General features: G+C 46.2%; 2 protein-coding genes across 2 annotated transcripts; both read right to left on the reverse strand.

The window, feature by feature from the left end:
* Positions 1–9: 9 nt before the first annotated feature.
* akap17a (A kinase (PRKA) anchor protein 17A) lies at positions 10–6,021 on the reverse strand. Its single transcript, XM_068737421.1, has 7 exons — positions 5,873–6,021; positions 4,811–5,158; positions 4,271–4,489; positions 3,718–3,930; positions 2,748–2,896; positions 2,379–2,619; positions 10–2,265 (listed from the first exon to the last, which is right to left on the reverse strand). The coding sequence occupies exons 2-7, from the start codon at positions 5,147–5,149 to the stop codon at positions 1,408–1,410; spliced, it is 2,019 nt and encodes a 672-aa protein (XP_068593522.1). The 5' UTR covers positions 5,150–5,158; positions 5,873–6,021; the 3' UTR covers positions 10–1,407.
* A 1,674-nt stretch (positions 6,022–7,695) lies between these two features.
* On the reverse strand, positions 7,696–11,969 carry sowahca (sosondowah ankyrin repeat domain family Ca). Its single transcript, XM_068737433.1, has 4 exons — positions 11,462–11,969; positions 10,581–10,969; positions 10,033–10,422; positions 7,696–9,787 (listed from the first exon to the last, which is right to left on the reverse strand). Exons 1-4 carry the CDS (start codon positions 11,814–11,816, stop codon positions 9,311–9,313), a joined length of 1,611 nt encoding a protein of 536 aa, XP_068593534.1. The 5' UTR covers positions 11,817–11,969; the 3' UTR covers positions 7,696–9,310.
* Positions 11,970–12,308: the final 339 nt, after the last annotated feature.

Below are 12,308 nucleotides of genomic sequence, written 5' to 3' on the forward strand. Positions count from 1 at the left end.
AGGACAAGGTTTTCAGCATGACCTTTTTATTTAAATGAGTATGCATGACACGCTCTCAGAGATGGTGAGCATACGGCACACAGAACAAGAGGGCATCGCCATGATGAGCAACAATGACGATTTAGCGTTGTCAAAATAAAACAAAAAAACATTGGAGTAGATCGACTTCCTCAAAGCTGGAATACAACAGAACCGTCTGTCCAGCTATTAGTAAGGCTATAGAAATGTATCCAGCGCTACATTGTGAACATGAAAGAATCCTAACGTCTCATTTCTACTTGGTACGGACTTTGGGGGGGAATAAGTGTTGAAGAAATTGGACCGGTCTCAAAATCAAGACAGAAGAAAGAGCTGGACGAGTCGGGGGCCGATACGTCTTCACGCAAGTCACTCAACAAATCGCTTCTTTTTTTGAACAAACTTATTCACATTTAAAACAAATGTTAAAAAGAAAAACTAGAATAAAGTCTTTGTAAGTTGAAACTTTGTTATCATTAAAAATGGTTAACACAGGACCGTAACATCAGCCTGAACGTAGAGGCGCGTCTCTTACGGTCTGTGGACGTTTCACATTCGTAATGGACCAGCAGCCTGCAGTCCAAACGTCTTCCATCACTACGGCAACCATCACACATTGGTAGTGTGTGAAACTTTACATCATGTCAGTAAACGACGCCGCGTTGCATTTCCTGTCGTCGGGCTGTGAGTGTGGATGAAGAGGCGGGAGCCACATCAAAATTAAAAACACCATTTGTACTTTCCACTTATTAAAACCGACTGTTAATCATGCACAAAGACTACTTGCTTACATCAACAGGCTGTTCACAGTAAGGTCAGACGAGTGCGTCAATCTACAAATATCACGAGTTTATCATATTCTCCTTTAATTCAAACAATTATCAGACAGTTAATCTCCTCAACATCCACATTTGAACACCCTAGTAAGTTTACTCGTGTTAGTTTCAGTGTACTTCACTGCTAAATGTGGACGCAATGTGTTTCACACACGGCGAAGTATAATATTAAAAAAAAAACTAAATAGTAAATTGTGTGTTTTATGCCATGAAGTTGTTAAATGTAAACATTGAAGATTTGACAGATTGAGTCAGAAGCTTCAATAGAAGAGCATCAAAAAATCAAGTGAATAAAAAATAAGGGAAAAGCAACTCCGCAGTGATTTACATGCCTTTACACACACAGCGTACACTTACATATATAGATTCAGCTGATTCTGAGGAGTTGATTCTGCCTTAAATGTTTGTTTTCATATTCAAGATGTCTTGTTTTCTGCTGCCTTATTCTGGAGAACGCCAGCCATTCAGTGCACTGTTATATTACTTACATGAAGGCCAAAAACGTCTATTCTTCTTCTGAGACTTAATGAGTCATAAATCAATAAGCTGATGACTAGCATCGTGTGGAGTGGCTCCGGTCTCTGCTGTGGCTGTGTCTCTTGTACCGGTGATGGCTGGGACTCCTCCCGTCTCGACTCTTGTTGCTGGTCCTAGAGCTGCCTCTGATGTATCTCCGGTGACCGTGCCTGCCGCTCCGCTCGCCGCTGTAGCTCCTCCCGCTGCTGCTCCGGCTCCTGTCCCGGCTGGAGCTGGTGCTCCGGCTGTGGCTCCTCCTACGACGACTGGAGCTCCTCCTCCTCCTGCTGCTGCTGCTGTAGCTGTGAGAGCGCCTCCTCCTTCCTCGGCTGTGGGAGCTCCTCTTTCTGCGGGAGTGGTTGCGGTCCCTCGCTTGCTCCCTGCCGTGCCTACTCCTCGTCACCTCCTCCCTCCTTCCCTCCCGGTCTTTCTTCGTGTCCTCCTCCGCTCGCCTCTCCTCCGGTGTTCGTTTTTTGCCCAACGCTTGTGAATGCGCGCCGGATTTGGACACCTGCTTCTCTTCGCCCTCGATTGCCTTCACTCCGTACATCCGGCCCAGGACCCCCAACATCACATCGTTGACGCCGGGAGCAGAGGCCTCCTCCCCCGCCACGGGGCCAGCCTGCTCCTGCGTGCCCGGAGGTCTGGCGGCTTTACCGCTGCTCTTCTTTACGAGGTTGCCGAGCAGTTTCTCCCGAAGCTCCTTCTCGCGCCGCTGGAGCTCCAGCGCTCGCTCCTTCTCCACCTCCACCCTCCGGAGCTCCTCCTCCTGCTTGCGTCGGCAGGCCTCCAGCTGCTGAAGACGAGCCAGTTCCTCCTTTTGTCGAGCATGCTCCTGCCTCTCCCGCTCCTCCCGTTCGGCCCGCTGTTTCTCCTGCTGCTGCTGCTTCAGGTCCTGGAGAGGAGGAGGGGGGAAAAAAATGGCGGTACAGATAAGTAAAACAATTGAGATGAATAAATCCCCAGTATAATGACATTCCGGATGGCGTGTCGTGGATCTTTGCGTACCTTGGCCCTGGCCAGAAGCTCAGCGATGAGACGGATCGACTCCAGGTTGCGCTGAGCCAGCAGCAGCCTCCTCTCCTCCATGGCGATCTTCATCTGCAGCTTCTTCTGCTCCTCCTCCTGCTGCCGCCTCACCTTCTTCAGGTTCCTCCTCTCCTCCCTCTCCCGCAGCTTCAGCTCTCGCTTTCGTATCCTCTCCTCCTTCCTCCTCTCCTTCTCCTCCTCCTCCTGCTCCTTCTGTTTCCTGAGCAAAAAAGCAAAACGTCCTAAGTGATCATCTGTTATTGCCGGTAACTTCTTGCTCTAATTAAAACAACGATCTTTATCTTCTTGATAACGGCTTTCCATTTCGCTTTTGTCTCCCCGGCATACCTCTCCTCCTCCTTCCGTCGCTCCTCCTCCTCCTTCTCCCGTCGCTTCTGCTCCTCCCGCTGCCTCTCCAGCTCCTGTAACTTCAGCCTCTCCAGGCTCCTCTTCTTCAGAGCCAACTCACTCAGGTGCTTGCTGGTGTCAAAGGCCACCTGAGGGAACACACACACACACACACACACACACACACACACACACACACACACACACACACACACACACAAAAAGATGTTTCATGGTATACATGGCACCGAGTACAACGGCATCTTAATTATCCTGGAAGAAGTGTTTGAGCATTTGTGATGTTGTTTTGGATCTTTAGTGCTGTGGTGGTAATGTCAGCCTGTACAGGTATCTTACTTCCTTCTTTCCTTTGCTTCCTCTACCCTAGTCTAGATTTCTGTGGATTACGAGACGTCTGGCTCTCTCCTACCCTGATCACCTTGGAAATGATGATAACGCAGATTTAATTCTCATTCCGCTAAAAGGTCTTAAAGCCGCTAAGTGTTTCTGAACAACATAATCCAATTGTTACAATCTGCAATGTCACTACAGCAGCTGCAATTTACTTGTTGCCTCAAATGTAAAACAAAGGCTCTTACATGCCCTTAGCAAAAAAAAAAAAAATAGCAATATGTTAAAAGAGCTTCAGAATCGGGATTTTTTTTAAATGTAGAAATACAGCGTTTATGTAACAAAGTAATCTCCCATTACTGTGATTGGCAACACACTATCTTGCAATGTTCACTACTTGCTTTATTGTGAAAAGAAGTCTCTTTAGACACCTTAGTCATGAGTGAAACTCAAGTTTTCCTGTTAGTTTGGACTGATTGATTTCTCTAGGATTGAACATATTTAGGAATTCAAACAACGTAATCAAGTTCAATTATGTACACCGGGTCGTGAAGAAAGAAATGGGATGATATGTGTTCTTGCCATAACCATTAACAAGGCCAGTGAGAGCCTGCAGTACCTTGATGTTGCAGGCCACCGCCTTCCCGTCGTCTCCTTTCAGCATCAGCTTCATGCTGCGCAGAGTGTCCATCGCCTTGGTGAAGCCGCCGTACTCCTGGTACTGGACGTACGCGTCAAAGTTCAGATGACCCCCGAAACTGAATGTGTTGAAGTTCTTGTCCAGCATCTCCTCCCGGTACGGGTCCAGCATGGGGATGTCAACATTACGCACCTACGATCAAAAAGATGGGGCAATATGATACGCGTGACTTTTGGTGACTTCTTTGAATTATATCGTTTGAAGGAATGAAGGTTAGATAACTTCAGCGTATTAGTAGATTAAATACATGCAGAATCAACCAGTTTCATGTGGGACTACAGATCCACACAGCAGTTCCTTTCTAACCTCGCTCATTATGTCGCTATTAGTAAGATTCGGTGCTCCAAAAGAACACAGTAATTACAAAGATTGTACATGTATACTCTAATACCAGCCTCGCCTGTGATAAATAAACAGAAATACAATGTGATTCCTGTGTTATTGTCCTGTTAAAAATAGAAACATAGCCCACCTGGCCAAATGTCTGAAAGACCGCAATCAGGACCTCTTCGGAGGGCCGGTCTGGGTACGGGCTGTCCTTCTGGCTGAACCAGCGGCAGGGAAGGCCCTCTAGGTGGATGGTGTCGGGCCTCTCTCCCGGCACAGTCTCATTCATATCCTTGGCGTCGCGGAAGAAGGAGTCCCAGTCGTGACGCGTAGGGAAGTCCACTTTGTTCTCTATCGCACGGACCTACGGAAGGAGAGAGAGAGAGAGAGAGAGAGAGAGAGAGAGAGAGAGAGAGAGAGAGAGAGAGAGAGAAGGGTTGCACATACATTCAGTTACCAGTTTATTATTTTAAGCGGCTCTGCAATGTATAAAGTTTTTAATAAGGTTTTTAATGACACTGTTTTAGAAAGGTGTCGATTCAACGTAATGGTCATTTTGTAAGTTGTAGTGCCGTTTAATTGCATTGCATTTCTACTATTTACTCTCATTGATATAAATGAGTTGGGCAACATCTGTCAGCAACGTTTCACCATGGGATTCGTCATCCAATAATGTCAGCCGTACCTTCAGCACGTCAGTAAATCCACTGAGTTTGATGCTCTTCCCATCCAGACGAGACAGCAGGCTCTTGACCACCGTCTTGTTCTCCACCTCGCCCTCGAAGCGGATGAAGTCCATCGTGCTCTTGGAGATGCGCAGGGCAGAGAACTGATCCGGAGCTACCATGGCCTTTATCCTCTCCATTACTTCCCAGTTTGAGATGCTCTTGCCCGGCAGCTTGAGCTGCGGCAGAGCCACACTGATGGTCATCTTGGCAATGGGCTTGAGGTAGAGGTTGTACTCAGAGGAGAAGCACACTGCCTCTGTAGTATCGTGGACAATGGTGGTCATTGTAGCAGACATGACGGGAAGCTGCAGGACGGTTGAAGAGACAATGAAGACTGTTAGCACATGTTAGCCGTTCTTGAAATAGCACTGAATACGTAAACTATTGTGTGGACAACAACCAAACATGATGGTTTACAGATGGTGTGTTGGTGGCATCTTTAGCGCGTTGTCTCATCACACCACTGGCTAGCTAAACATCATTAGCTAGCTAAACATCATTAGCTAGCTAAACATCATTAGCTAGCTAAACATCATTAGCTAGCCAGCATCAACGTTAGGTAACGTTAGCTAGCTAGTTACTAACAACGCTATATTAGCTATTTTCAAGCTAATGAAAACGATAGGTTACCAAACGTTGGTTGCATGCTAACGTGTAAACGCTGTTAGCTAACTGTAACATTATTCGCATAGCGGTATATTTAAACTTCAGTTGGCATTAGACAAACTCGAGGGCTGATTAATAGTGAATCAAATGACTAACGTTAGCTAGCTAACGATAACAATTGAAAGACCATATTGAGCAGCGCATTAGCTATTAAGCTAGTTAGCTAACGTTAAGAGCAAACTGTTTTGAGCCAACATTTGTGTCGTTAACATTGTGTTTTAGTTGCCGTTAGTTACGGGCTAGTTAACGTTAGCTTGAAGCTACCTCTTACAAAACGTCCCGAGAGCGTCTCACGTTATATTGAACGTTAGCTACAAACGTCGGTTATCACAGCAGATTTCACCGCCACCTACCTGGCATCAGTTAGCCTCCTAGCAAGAAAATCAACAAACGTATTGCAACGTAACTGATTTATAAAGATCCAAACGCTGCAAGGGGAAGAAAAAAAAACATAAGAGAGAAAATAACCCATAGAGCGTCTTCCGCATGCAGTAAACTCTGACCTTAGAGAGAAACAACGTGCAGCGGCACCATAGCGGCGTTACTTCAGAACAGCGACACCGTGTGGTAGATGTGTGCAGGAACAAGACAGAAACGCAATGTCTTTCTGGTGCATCCACTTGGTTTTAGAGTCATACGACGCTAATAAGTTAAATGGAGTGTTCTGTCTGTGTGTAGTCAATGGATAACGTCTAAGGACTGTTGTGCAATTTGTAAAGCCCCTCGAGGCAAATTTGTCATTTGTGTTATTGGACTAAATAATTAAAAGTGTTTTCACTCTTGACTTGAAATTCACCAAAAATGCAACCACTTAATTTTTTTTAATATTATATTTGTAATTAATTTAGATCACTTTATAGAAATCAGTTTTCACTTTGACATTAAAGGGCTTTTCTGAAGTTTAGCATAAATAAAATCGACTTCAGTGTTGTACAGTTACACAATAAAACCTCTAAATAGGATGAGTATGTTTTATAGGCACTGTAGGCTATGTCACAAGACAGCACAACATCCGGTAGACAGTGCACATGTGTTTCTAAATTGATGGCCATTTTGGCACAGTTAGTCACAAGTTAGGCTCATGGATGTCACCGTGGCGACTGTGTGTGTGGAGAGAGAGTGAGAGATGGGGATAGATTGGACAAGGATTAGTCCGACAGCAGAGGCCCCCGGGCAAAAAAGTTGGCACAGTTTCCCTGAAAAGATGGCAGAGGAATTTACATAATAGACATTACTCCCTTCACTTTGTATGTAGGTCAGTGGCTGCAGTCAGATAGCCTCTCTCTGCTCTGTCCCGATCGGCAGTCATCTATAACAGATAGGCTGCCTGAGGCAGGAGCCCACCGGCCCGGGAAAAAGCTCATCCCTTCAGTGACTTCGGTAAATCTTGTTTGACTCGACAACAGCAGAGTTCAGAGATAAATCAAAAGAGAGCGGACTCCGACAGAGCATTTACATTTAAACAAGCAGCTCAGTTGATTGTGATGACAAGTACGTAATGCTGCTCGGCTGATTTGCTCTGTTAAACAAGAAGTAGAAGTACACAAAAACTTAAAAAAAAAACCTACTTGTCCTTTGTTCCTTCTAATGTGTGTAATATACTGATGAACTCAGCAGTTTAAATGGTTGTTTGTTTTAAATGTCAATTTGTATTTAATTTTTAAAAAAAAGGTATAAACTACACCAGTTTAGACTTCGAGGTCAGATCAGATAAGAATGTCATTAATCTTGCAAGGATGTTTTCTTCGTAACAATAGAAGTACACACACACACACACACACACACACACACACACACACACACACACACACACCAGGTGCAGAATGAGGACCGGCTGTGAATATATTGGGCGCAGTGTTTCATGGGCAGCTTGTGGATGGGAAGCTGTGGATTTACTGTAAATGGTGGGTCAAGGGGTGATCAGATCATCAATTATTCAGCACCACCAGACTGGGACAATCACTTGCCGTCAGCAGGACTGGCATACAAAGTAGCCTGCTAAATGTGGAGCGTTGGTCCATTCTAGTTGGATCTGACTCCGGCATTCATGATCGCAGACATTATGACGACTCTTGACCATCATGCTTAGTCCTTGTTACCGACTCTCTGTGCATATTCTTCATATTTGTCGGTAGCATACTGTCACAGATCGCTGACTTCACTTTTATGCAAACCATTTTTGCTTTATTTGATAGTCAATGATAAGACACGAAGACATAGATGACAGTGGCTCAGTAACAGCGTATTCACGTCACATAACAACGTCACAGTATTTCACAAAGAAGACAGAAACGATGACTTTTAGACATGAAAATGAACTGTGGATAGAATTTTACATTTTCCCGATTCATGCATCTAGAAAAGTGACATGAAAGTAGGTTTGTACAATTACATTTCTACGTCAACAAAGTCACACGAAGCCCCCGTGATTCGAGTACAAAGGTTACAAAAACAAACATTCATGAGATCTAGGATTCGTTATTGATCCAATATTCAGATATAAGCACGGTTCACATATTTGGGAAAACAGTCAAAAAGTCGATGTGCTTATCAGCTAAACACACAGCATACTCTGGCCTAAGCTCTCCACTATCCACAGATGACCAATGAACAAAGAGTGTGCACATGCAAGGGTTAGAGCGATACAGGAGGCCGACACGGGCAGCTTATTAAATATCAAATCTGGTCCAGAGTGATAAGGTCCATATGAAATGGAAGCAGTGCTATGCTGTTCGTCAATAGAAAGACCTTAACCTGAATTCACGAGATTCTCGACATGAGCCAATTTAACGTAAAAATACGGAATCTGTGCCATCGTTTAGAAAAGATTCTTTCAGATTTATATGGTAAAAATAGATAGAGAGATTTGCACAAAACACTGCAATCTGCTGTTAGAGGCCCACGATGCTTAAACTCCCACATAGAGAAGCAATGTGAGGATCAGTGAACCAGACCCAGGTGACTTCAGGTCAATTAAAATCAGTAGGAAAACCACACCAGTTCCCCCTGTGCTCCCACCCTGTTATACTGGGACATAACTAAAGACACCATTTTGGTAGAAATACATGGGGCGGGGGGGGGGTCAATAACAGCCGGCATGGGTTTAGTTTAAGCAGTTTCCTCCAAAAATCACAAACTGTCTTCAAAGTGACAAGTGCAAACATGACAACCGTACCGTGGTTGTTCGGACATACAAGAATTCTGTGGTTACGACGGTTTGAATACTGAAATCTGGTGATTCAAATTCACGTTACAGAAATGTATTTTTTTAAAAACAGCACCACCCAATCAAAAGGAGTTTGAAATATAGAAAGTTAGTTCTATGAATATATTAATTTACTCTGCAAACAAAAACTAGATTTTAGATTACTCTGTGGAATCAAACCCAAGTGCAATTTTCAAATCCCTCACCGCTGTGAAGTCAAAGTGGAAAGTGGAAACCTGATACAGTCCCGCTTGTTGCTTTTTGTGTGTGTTCTAGTGTAAAGTATTACATAAAAAAAGATGGTGTATTGATTGCTACCGACTCTAAGACAGAGCATAAAAAAAAAAACAATAAGAAAACTAAAACAAAAAAAATAGTTCAAAAGCAAATAAAATGCTACATAAAGTGTGACCTGCCCTCAGGGATCAACATAAGGCTAAAAAAAAACTGCAATAGGAACAAAAATAAGTTAGATTTTCATTGAAATATACATTTGTGGTCCTATAATAATAGAAATCATACAGTCAATGAGGATGCGTTTGGTTAATCTGGTCATGAAACCGGGTCATATCTCAGTCGTATTACTTTATCCAAACAGGTTGGACAGTGGTCGGGGTCGGACGGGGCTGCTGGGAAGCTCCTCTCCTCTCCCCACCTCCCCCGTGTCCCTGAAGGAGGCGCTGTGGATGATCTGGGCTCGGTGGCGTCCTCGGTGCAGCCGGGCGTTCAGCCGGCTCAGCGAGGACTTCCTCTGCATCCCCCCTTTGGTCCTCCCGGTCCCGACTCCTTCCTCCGCTGCTGCTGCTGCCGCCGGCCCGGCGGGCGGGTTCAGGAGCCGCAGTGGGTTCAGATTGCCCTGGAGAACTCTGGGAAACCGCCAGCCGCGCCCTCCGCCGCTGGGGGTGGTGTTTTCGTGGTCTGACTCGGCCCCCGGCGAGGTGACCACCCCCTCCTCCTGCAGGTCAGCAGCCAGCGGGGGGGACAGGTACTGGATGGCCCGCCTCCCGCTGTAGTCTCGAGCCTCAGGGTCCGCCTCCCAGTCTGACAGCAACACACGCACCACCTGTCAATCACAGCTCATTAGATACACTCAATCATAACATGAGCAAGGATTCATTGTTTTCTTGTATTCAAATTAAATATATTTACCCTCCTGGAACATTTTTATGTTTACTTTTAAGTAAAGGTTTCCTCTTCGGCCATATCTAATATTTTCCTGTGACCAGAGCACAGCCTGCACATGTTCCACAAAATGCATACAGTGGACACAAAACACCCCACTGCCACCACCAGCTATACGCCACCCACCTGTGTGTGCCCATGCAGGGCCGCCAGGTGTAGCGGCGTGTATCCGGAGCTTGATCTCACGTTCACATTCACAGGTATGGCGTTCTCCTTGGAGAAGGCCAGCAGCTGGGAGAGCAGCTCTGCTTTGCCCTGCTTGGCCGCCCAGTGGAGGCAGGTAAAGCCGGTGACGAAGTCTCTCTTGGCCACGAGGCCGGGTTCCACGGCGAGCAGGTGCTGCAGGCTCTCCCACAGTCCGTCCGAGGCGCACAGCATCCACTCGTGTTCCAGCGGGTCCAGGGTCACCGACGCGCAGTCCTCATCGGCGGTCGTGGACAGGAGCGACGCCGAGTCTCCGTCACTCCTCACCGAGTCCCGCAGGCGTGAACCACGGTTGATCAGAGACCTCCGAACCTGTAAAGGGAAGAACATTGGTCATCATCATCATCAGCACAAAACAAACGCAAAACACCTGATGTGACACTACCGCTTTATCCGTGAGTTTTACAGGTTATAATAACAACAGTCTGACCGAAACCTTTTTCATGCCAGAGAAACATAGCGGACTTTACCTGAGGGGAACTGCTCATCATCAGCTCTATGAAGTTCCTGCGACTTCCCTTGGGTGTGTTGATATCTCCAACAAAGTCCAGCCCTTCCCAGGCGCTGTCTTCAGATAGGCAGCTGGTCAGCAGGGCCCGCTGGGAACCCTTGGACACCCTGCGGGCCCCTCTCACCTGCTGGCCGTGGGACCCCGCAGGGTGAGCGTGGTCCACGTCCGCAATCCCAATCACAGGCGCAGACTCCCGCCTTCTCCTCTCCCTCAGCTTCACCTCCACACCTCCGCCAGACGTCGGCGTGCCCGCGTTGGTCTTATTGTTCTGGGAGGGGGCTGCAGGTTGCCCATTGCCATTCGACTGCTTGTCATTGTCCAGGCTGGCAGCCAACGAGCTGGTTGCTCCTGTGGAACAAATTGGGCATTTTGTTATAGTCATCCAGCCCTGACGCTGACTGAAGGAGTTGTCTATGGGACGATTTTAGCTTGAATTGACTCCAATACAACATTTTCATTCTTATTCCCACAGGTATGCACACGGGTAGACTTTTCATGTCTTTGTGTTGTCATTATCCTGAGTTATTGTCGAGTTTAGGTCAAAATCTAAAAAGGTCCAGATCATTTGATTTGGACAACTCCAGTCTAAGTCAGCATAGTAGCAGTAGTTGTAGTAGTCTTGGCCTTCAAAAACAATGACACAAAATGTGATAATCAGAGAGCCAATGCACTCTAAGCAAATATTTAAATATGTGACCACTGCGTTATAATGTGGCATCATTATAGCACATACGGGTTAAATGAACTGACATGGGATTTGGCATTCCAGTAGGATATTTTAAACAAATAAATCATGGACAAAAGATAATCAAAAACAACAACAATGTGCGCGTGACTCACCTGATTGGTCTCCGGTGTCGGGGTTGCCGTTGACATAGCTGTTGTTGTCCAGCGTCTCCTGGATATTACCATTGCACTCCGCGTGATCGCGGCCGCCTGTGTCTGCACGCATCACCGACTCCGCGCTGCCTTCAGCGTTCAAACAAACAAATGTCACGCCGTTTTCCACCTTCACGAAGCCCACGCTGTCCACGATGCGTGTCAGCGCCTCGCGATCCACCTCTTCCTTCGACTGGTCCTTTTCCCCAGAAACCGATAGGAAATGATCGATCAGCTCCATCTGTTGGACCCTCCCTCCCCTCTCCATCAGGAACTCCTGCACGGTTTGTTCCGTGCACGGAGACGCCATCGTCATGCTGAAAACGTCCCCAGACAGAGCGCAAAAGATAGCGGAATAAAGTTACACGTTTCAGAATGACTCCATGTTCACGCCACTGTCATTCATATAGGTCGGTGACGACGGGTGACAGCATCTTCCTCTTCTCTTTGCCTCTCCTCCACGAGGAGTGTCGAGCTGCGGCCGATAGGGGGCGCACGTCGGTAACTGAAGCAACCCGTGCAAACGGCTCACCACTGCAAATATTCTGCTGCGTTCAAGTGATCCTCGTAAACGCTGCTTTCAAAATACTAGCAAAGGAAAAGCAGTCTTTTTTTGAGATTGCGGTTTTGTTTTCAGTGTTGACTGAGCTGTGATGGCGTGAAAGACTAGTGGAAACATAATTTAAACCTGTATTGGATGACTGAGTGTTAGTAGTCTTTTTTTAACACCATTGATTGTGGGTCTCTATACATACGGGACAAATGCACCAAAGTCCATGACAGCAAAAATGTACATCTCTTTTACTCT

The sequence above is a fragment of the Cebidichthys violaceus genome, unplaced genomic scaffold, assembly GCF_023349555.1.
Source record: "Cebidichthys violaceus isolate CVI_PGR_0920_01 unplaced genomic scaffold, fCebVio1.0.p SCAF_11, whole genome shotgun sequence".
Classification (NCBI taxonomy): Eukaryota; Metazoa; Chordata; class Actinopteri; order Perciformes; family Stichaeidae; genus Cebidichthys; species Cebidichthys violaceus.